Source organism: Pseudochaenichthys georgianus, chromosome 14, assembly GCF_902827115.2.
Source record: "Pseudochaenichthys georgianus chromosome 14, fPseGeo1.2, whole genome shotgun sequence".
NCBI classification, from domain to species: Eukaryota; Metazoa; Chordata; class Actinopteri; order Perciformes; family Channichthyidae; genus Pseudochaenichthys; species Pseudochaenichthys georgianus.
In genome coordinates, this window is record NC_047516.1 from 30435335 (window position 1) to 30444294 (window position 8960).

At 40.9% G+C, this 8960-nt stretch overlaps 1 protein-coding gene across 2 annotated transcripts in view; it reads left to right on the plus strand.

Moving 5' to 3' along the window:
• Positions 1–6165, plus strand: part of pcdh1a (protocadherin 1a) — a 104733-nt gene extending 98568 nt beyond the window's left edge. The window contains exon 5 of one of the 2 annotated variants that reach the window (XM_034098319.2): positions 2276–6165. In XM_034098319.2, the coding sequence (XP_033954210.1) occupies positions 2276–2646 (371 nt within the window). In that variant the 3' untranslated portion in view covers positions 2647–6165. The remainder of the gene's footprint in view (positions 1–2275) is intronic. The other variant, XM_034098320.2, reaches the window with a different exon arrangement.
• Positions 6166–8960: the final 2795 nt, after the last annotated feature.

The window sequence follows — 8960 nt, forward strand, 5'->3', positions numbered from 1 at the left end:
TGATTTAAAAGAGAGATTATATAATACGTATGAAATATGAAACATATCGGACAAAATGTAAGTTCTATGTGCATGTATGATTAAGTTAAGGATTTGTACATGTAAATATAAAGTCAAATTCATGAAGAAGAAACATTGCCCATTGTGAGGTGTTTTAGAAGACCGGTGGAAATGTACCTTTTTTCGCTCCACAAACAGATTTTTCGGTTGTGCAGCTCTGCAGACTTTTATACACAAGGCCGCTTGGTGTGGCATAAACCTCCTGGAAGCTGTGGAGAGGTTTTAATCAAGTGTGAAATCCTTTCGGAGTAGATGCCTACACGACTGTACTTGTGCTTAGAAGCGTACTCCTCAACCCTCTCCCCAAACTCTCTTCCCATGAACATCTTTTGTATCAAGAGTCCATTTCGCAGCAGTGATGCATACAGACAACGCTCTTAGCGGCGCTCAGGAAAATGAAACTCCCAATCATCATGCATGATGCACACGGGCACGCTCTCGCCTTGTCCTTTTCTTGGAGCACCACATTCAGTCTTCTTCTTTGTTAATCAGGAATAGTGCTGCTCATTCATTTGCAAAAAATCATTGACATTGGCCTTGTAAACAGGGAGAAGAATTTGCCACTTAAGCACAATAATAGAATTAAGCATGGATGAGGCAGAACGTTGCTCAATTGTAAAGTAAACGTATTAAATAGCCTGAACATCTAGCAATTTAGGATTATTGGAACAATGAGATTAACGGCAACAATAGATTGCGCTATGCATTCATTCTAAACAATGGAATTGTATATGGATTAACCATGAGAAATGAATCTTTAGACACACATAGGAAAACGAAATGAGAACAAATACACTCCACTACTTTTCATTACGCATTTTAAAGTATGAAAGCATGCCTTGCCATTACCAAAGCTGCTTCTGTCTGGGATCTGATTGATTGAAGCCTCGGTGGGCCCGGATGCTGTTTTTCTCGGGCCTTAGAGGTCTGACATTTTGTGGAGATAATTATCTATAGCCACTGGTCATGAGTACAAAACTGATGGAACGTCTCAAAGGCACACTGCGAAGAGGGCATGTGCTCTATTAGCTGTGAACCCTCACTCCTGCCTCTAATACGTCATCTCTTGTGGTTGCATCATTCTCATGCAGCAACATCTTCTCTTTGTGTGAAGCACCCTCCACATTATCCACAGATGCATTGACTCTCTTTTACACACTGTGTACAATCCACAAAACAAGATGTGCCGTGATGGACGGGTGCTTTCATGGTGTGGACAGCGCCAAGGCATTACAGTAATGCATTTATCACGGCAATCAAAAGTTTACATGGAGGGTGACTTCGCACTCTCACAGATCTTAGTTGTCTGCTCTTTCTCTTCAGAGCCATCGATTGAGCTGTCCTAGTCTGAGTCTGACGGCATAACAAAGACAAATTGAGCGGTATTTCCATTAAATCTGGGCTCTGTGTGTTTAGCTTGTCAACAGGTGGGCTGCTTAACAAGTATAGTAGGTGCCAGCTGCACATTTCTGGTAAACAAGTCCATGGGTTCTTCTTCATGGCAGCTCTACAGTGAGTTCAGAAAGCCTGTTATACTCTGGAGTGATGTTTGAGGCAGACTTTTTTTGGAGCTTTTACAGCTTGTACATTTAAATGAGGTCACTAGGTCAGAGACCCATTTATTTAATTAGGAGCAGTTGAATACAAAATGGATGGAAATCAAGGGCAGGGAACTCATTTTAGCACTGTCAATCAATACCTCACTCAATGCTTTCGCCTCCAGCTAGTGTAGCCAAACACTGCCTCTTTACGGTATGTGTGTCGGTATTTCCGTGGTATGTTATCTTTGTATTGCTGTCTTTTTATGTGGACATGTACATGGAGCACCATTTAAAGTCCACACATATCATGTGATAGAAGTCAATGCTCGCTGTCATGAACTCGTTAACAATGCAGTGATATTTTCCCAACATTTCAGACAAACTGCTGTTGGACACTTCTAAATGACAGAGACACAGCACCCCATCTCCTGAATGCATCACATCAGCTAGTGGACTACACACACCGAGGTGCTCATTACACAGTGCATAGCAACAGCTACATAGCAACTGCTGCTGACTGCTTAGCAACAGCTGCAAAGACACAGAGGAGGGGGTATGGTGGGCTTCGTGGGGTGTTTCAGATGACACCATTTCTGTTCACAAATGCCTTTTTACAACTTTGTTTGTACCACTGTGAAGCTGTCTCTTATTGTTTTCCTCTCTTCCGCCCACAGATATCCGCTCGCTCCCTGATGTGGCGATGACCGGAAACTGTACAAACGAGTGCAGCGAGCTGGGCCACTCTGACGCCTGCTGGATGCCCGGGCATCCCTCCCCCGTTCGCAAGGCCAGGAACCCCCCGAAACTCTCCACCTTCGTGCCTTACCAGGAGAGAGGGAGCCTGGGACGCCTGGCCAACGGGAGCGTCAGGCTGGGGGGGGAGGAGCCCCGGTCGCGCCTCCCGCCCTCCCGCAGTGCCTACTCCAACAGCGGTAACGACGCCAGTCAGGACTGCCCCTTAGAGGAGATGCCCCTGAGCGTGGCGTCTGAGTTCCCGCCCACCCCCCCCTCGGCCCACACTCCAAAAAGGGAAATTTACCTGTGAGGAATGCCGTCATCCGATTGGTGCACAAATGAGGAAAAAGCTACACCCACGTCAGAAGGAGAAACAGGCTGTACACATGCTAAAGCCAATGCCCGTTTTGTAGGTAACAATAGGCTGTGACACATTCAATCACTGGCATGGACACTTGTTTTCTGTCATTTCCTCTTTAAATTATTAATTTATTAGTATATTTATTAAGAATTCCACAAAGTCGATTGATGCACTCACTCATTAATTTATACAAAATCCGGATGGATTCGATTCTAACAAATCAAAAGGAAGTGCAGATGGCAAATGCTACTTTAGTAGTAACTAATTATTGTTGTAGTTAGCCAAGTACCATTCTGTGAAGTGATCTCTTGAATTTGAAAGTTGTGGTCAGTGCTCTTGTGCCATTATTAGATATCACTCAATAGACAGACAGTCAGGCCCTATCAGAAGGCATTACACTTTTGACTAACATCAAATGAAACGGTCTATATTAATGTACAGTGCTGTAAATACATTTGAATGGTGTGTTCTACATATATTTTTGTCCGGCATACGCTGAAAAAAGAAATTGCCTCAGAATTTTTTGCATATTTAAGCTTTTCTTTGCTGCTGCTGTTTAAACTTGATTGAAACCATCTCCTGAAGTGGAGCTCAATATTGTGGTGGGCATTTATCCGCTCCACAAAATCACATACACACACACACACACACACATTTCAGACCCCTAATCATAGTTGAATGGCCTTTACCTCTGCTCCCTACAGAGCTCTGCCACTGGTGAAGAAAGCTGTGTGGCAACATTTAAACTGACATTATGTTCCACTGACTCTCGGCACTGTGACCTATCGTTCATCATGAAAACGGTTGACTAGGCCACAGTACCCCAGAGTTAAAATGACCGCAGAGTACTCACTGGACATATTCTGATTGGCTTTTCATATTGACACACTCTGTTGATGAAAATGTTTCAGCCCGAAAAGCTCATCTCTGTCGTGACAATCAGACGAGATCTCGCAATCCCGTCCCCCCTTTACGCTCATAGTCCTTTACCCCTTAAGATCCAGAAGAACTTCTCTAGATCTATTGAATGCATAAGGATGTATTCACATAAAAAGGCACTTGAGCTTAGAGAAACATTGAGCACTTATGGAAGCTAATATCACTACACGAGTGCTTGATGTGGAGAATACTTTCTTTGTTTTTTAGAGTATCAGTTGTCAATAGATATGTACTTCTTCAAAGGTGGAAACAATACAGAGCACACAATGAAATGAGGGAATACAAGGATATTGAATGAAAATACATCTTTGAAGTTATTGTTACTAACATGAGGGAAACAAATATTTGATAGCAAACGCAGAATATTGTTGAGATTAAACAGTCAAACTGGAATGACTCCAACTCCTGTTAATTATGAGTTCCCCTCTATTGAGGACAACATGCTTAATCAATTATTAGGCATGTTTTCCTCCTCTGGCTATTGAACAGAGAATAAAATATAGGGCATGCCCGTGGGGCTTCATTTATCTCTACAAAGATGTTCCAAGTTACACTGAAGGATATGTCTGAAGGACACTGTGTATTAGTCAGTAATTGGATGTTAATGATGACAACACTAGCCTGTCTTACAGCATTGTAGGGCCGGCCGGTGTCTTTGATTTAAACATTGATTTGATTAGATTTGTAGATACCTTTCACCTCTGCAGAGTATTTCCATTGTGAGATTGTGTCTCTGAGTAAGGGTGGAAGAGCCTTGAATGGACATTTCCTAATTAGGGTGAGTAATGAGTCCTGAGCTAGGGCATGCGTGAGCACACCCCCAGGACAAGGCACCCACCAGATAATGCAAATCCACCCGCAGAGCTACAATCAGTTAAAAGGGGTATTTTTATCAGCACTTACCTCATCACACTGCCATTGAAAGCTGCGTTTAGAATAATTAAACTGGAAACATATGGAAATTACTGGACATGGCCATGATTAAATAAGGTGGGCGATTATCCTGCCTTGAGGGGGAGAAAGCACATTATGCCGTTTTCAAAGCCATTTAGCAACTGAAATAAATTTCAAACAACAGCCATGATACACTGTGATTAAACCCCCACGGCTGCCCCCAGCACCCCTCTCGGAGCTGCGGATAGCCGCTTCACGAACTCAAAGCAGTGGGTAAGATCGCTGACCTGGAATTGAGGATAAGTGAGAAAGATAGCAGTGAGTGATAAAACCAATGTCACATAGCCTCCATCACGACTATGTCTATTTAAATGCGTTGACTCAATTCCTATTATGCTTCATATCCAGATGTATCCGGGGTTAACCTGTTTCCAGCCAAAGTACACTTATCGCTTTTGGGAATCTGGTATCTTCAGATTTGCCTCTTTGATCGCTAATACATGAAATAAATGGCGTGGCTTTTAGCAGATAAGTCGTAATCAGCGGTTGTTGCTCTGAACGGAATGACGGGAGTTTGATTTAGGTGCTCTGCAAAATAAAAAACAAGCCCTGGCTTAATGAGTTGGATTCTCTCTCGAGTCGGTAATGACCTCGTGCTACTCACCCCTGGAACGATATATCACCAGGTTTGACCTTTCTTTTGAACTCATGCTGAATGAACTGTGTTTCCCTCTCTCGTAAACACAGACAGTTCCTCTTGATTAAAGTAGGAGGACATCATGAAGCACCTAAATACACTGAATAATGTTTAATTTGTACCTAACATTGATTTAATGTTCACTTGAGTATATTTTGCCTCTGTGGTGTGTATCGTATGGTGATCATTTCTTTAGAAATTACTGAACTGAAATTACTAAGATGGAATTTTGTTTTCTTACTGATCAAAGACTCTTAGGAAAACTGGTTGTGTGAAAAAAATATTGACATATTTTGGTGGTATAGTGTACATAGATCTCCACCACCATGCGTCTGCTGTTGAACAGACAGCGATTTTAGCATGAATTCCAAAGATAATTGGTAGAAACTGTTTACTCTTTTTCCTTTCTGAAATGTCAGTGCTGGTTCATATTCAAAAGGCCCTCTCCCAAAACGAACTGAAATTAACTGAACATTTCATCTTTTTTCACACAAGACAATTGCCTTGAAAATATGTCTTTGCAAAAGAGAATCTAGTTGTTATCCTAATTGTTGGTATATTTATATAGGATAAAATGCTTGTGATGCCATGTTTTTGTACAGTTTTATGTACATACAAGTGAAGCTTTCTAGAAGTTCTGAGAAAAGCCGATGGCATATAAAAATTGTAACATGTTTTCCTGAGATGTGCAAATCTTGCCTTGGTTTGATTGACCTTTGCTGAGTCAGTGTGAATGTGGCCGTTCTCTGCCTGCACTGTAGTCATTCACCGGCTCCCACCTCCTGAGGACTTAATCAGTTTTTATGTTTATCGTGAACAGTGGATCGTCTTATCTTACCAGTTTGTTAAACTCCTGTGTTCTGCTTCGTTCTGTTTTCGCATGTTGACAAATTTTCTTGTAATACTGTAAGTCCTCATGAACTTTGTAATAAAATCACTTCAGGGAAAAAATGAATGCTGTCAGTGTTTTCCCTTTTATTATTCATCGCTTTTGACTCTTAAACAAGGACTTGGCTGTTGCATTTTTATAAGAGCCTTTGCAGCCTCGGAGCTACATTGTGTAAAATGTCTCTCACTCTAGGACCCAGGCTCATTAGGAATAACTAGTATTCCGGTCATGTGGGGCCCAGCACCTCATTTCTAAGTCAGGAAGCCCCAGAATGTTGAGAGGGAAGCATTCCAGAGTTTGAAGTAGGAGGTCCCAGGACCTATGTTCTCCACTTCAATGAGAAACATGTGCCAGAAATACACAGCCCCCATCATGCACTTAGCTCCACACAGAACATATCTTTAAAGCATTGATGAGCTCGCTACACGTTCAGTGCAAGGTTTACAAGACCGCTGTCTTGTGATGTTAATTTTGAACTGTCTGTGTCTTTTTTTAAAGGGAGAATATAATAGTTTTAATGGACAATGATCCACGGTTGAAAGCATTCCGAGAAAGGGAAACTCTTTCTATGCGAGATGTTCACGCTCTGCGCACTTCTGCTGTGTTTGATCATTAGCATATAAGCTTAATTGACTTAATCATTGTTGCACAGATACCATATTATTTAATAATGTGTGAACTCCAGAAATGTAACATGAGTGGTTAAGCAATTTTTTCAAGGCTTCCTTCACAATCGGTCGCCAGGACTAAGTCTTGAGTCATTCCTTCATAATGTAATCCTCTCACACATATGCTTTTTACTCCTCACTGCCCCCAGTTTCTGCGCTCAAGGAATTTTAAGACAGCACACGTTTTTTATTCACTGGGGGTATAAAAATGGCAGGAAAAAGCCTTCTTCTCTCTAACAAAATTGTTCAAATGGAAAACGATGCATATATTTGAACACTGCAAACTGTATTAGTCAAGGTTAAAGTCAGGGGTGGACAGAACATTGAGTAACTAATATTATGGTAATTTCCAAATTATAGCGCCAAATAACAAAGGGTAGTGTAAGCAGAAACATTAATCAATCAATCAATGTTTATTTATAAAGCCCAATATCACAAATGTTACATTTGTCTCAGTGGACTTCACAGTTTGTACAGAATATCAGTATGACAATAAGCCACTCATTCTATTATTCAAAGCAAGTGTCAAGTCAGCAAAGATGTGAACATTGAGCTATAGAAATGTACTTAATACATCTCAAGTCCTTTTACAATTCATGCTACGGGTTGTACTTTATGTACATTTTAAAATATCAGCTGTTCATGAATTTGTCGTACACCAATAAACCATCGACCTGATGAAGGTGGTTGATCAAATATCAGGGGATCACGAGTGATATTCAAATACCTTGAATATCCAAATGGTAAGATAATCTGTCCAGTATTTATCTCTGAAAGACAAAGGTCAACCTGCTGTGGCGCCAGAGGATAGAAGTCTCGGAATCATCCCCAAAAAAGTGAATGGTAATAGAACAAATTACTTGTATGTGTAAACCAACTTGGCAATAAACCTGATTTGGATCCAAAAATGGTGGATAGACCAACCCACATTGCTATCTAATGCATTCAACTATTCAAAAGTGTAGGATACTCAGCCCTAAGAGGCCATGAAATTGCCTTTCAATGCCCTTTAAGTTGGATCAGGGTATACCTACATTATATATTTGCTTCAAAGATCAAACATATGCTACAGGCCCCCATGTACTGCTGGGAAACTGCACTCGCCAACAGAACTGTTTAAAAAAAGTCTATTCATTCTTCTGAAGCTAGATGAAGGCAGAAATCTCTCATCATCATTACAACATCATCAGTAATAACCGACATGAAGCATTATGGCTGAGACCAGTAACTGTAAAGCTTTGTTACATAAAGGTTTATGTCTAGCCAATAATTGTGCTTTCCAGGCATTAGCGCAGTGGCTAATAGCGTTCTTGTGTTCAAAACGGTTATAGAAAAATAGCTCATCACAGTTCAATGGCTCCTGCAGTTGGATCACTGTTTTTCTACATAAAAATGAAGATATTCCAATAACAATATCAGCTCAGAATAATATACAGTTTTGATGAAATGCAAGGAATATATAAATAGAGCAGGAAGAGCCATAATGGTGACATCATTCTCCCTTTGTAATGCCAACGCCTCGACCCTTTTGACAGCATAACGGACAAAGAGTTGCTCCTCGTCCTTGTGCACCTGTTCATTTCACGTAACATGCTCAGGGCATTATTGGGATGCATGTTTTTCTCCCTGTAAGACGAGAGGCATCCAAGTGATAACTCCCAATGCTTTTAAGAACGAAGGATGGGTTCTGCCTCGTTTTTTTCGGTCAAATCTGATGGGTTTGTGACATGGGTGAACAAAGAGAGCAAAGGTCTCTCACCCTCTTAACTGATTTTGAGGCTTGCCGTAGCCATGTGATAGACAACAGCCACTGCAAAGGATGGCATTTCTATACACCATCAAATAATTCCATTTTCAATTCTGGAGTCATTACACTCAAGCAGGTTGAGTGTAATGTCACTGATGCCTAGAATATTGTAAAAGCAAAAACTCTCTGACAAAGTATTCAGAACATATATCTCAATGTACCAGGTTGTGTTGTAGAAAAAGGACTATAAGAGCTCGAAAAATGTAATTCACAAAGCATTGACAAGTTTGAAGCAATGACATACTGATTCGATTAAGGCATGGGTTGCAAACTCATCATTATATCTTATCATTGTGTAAGGTCAGTGTGTACACAAACGTTCTCTTAACCTTTGGTAAATCAATGGTTGCTTACTCTTTAATCTTGTTA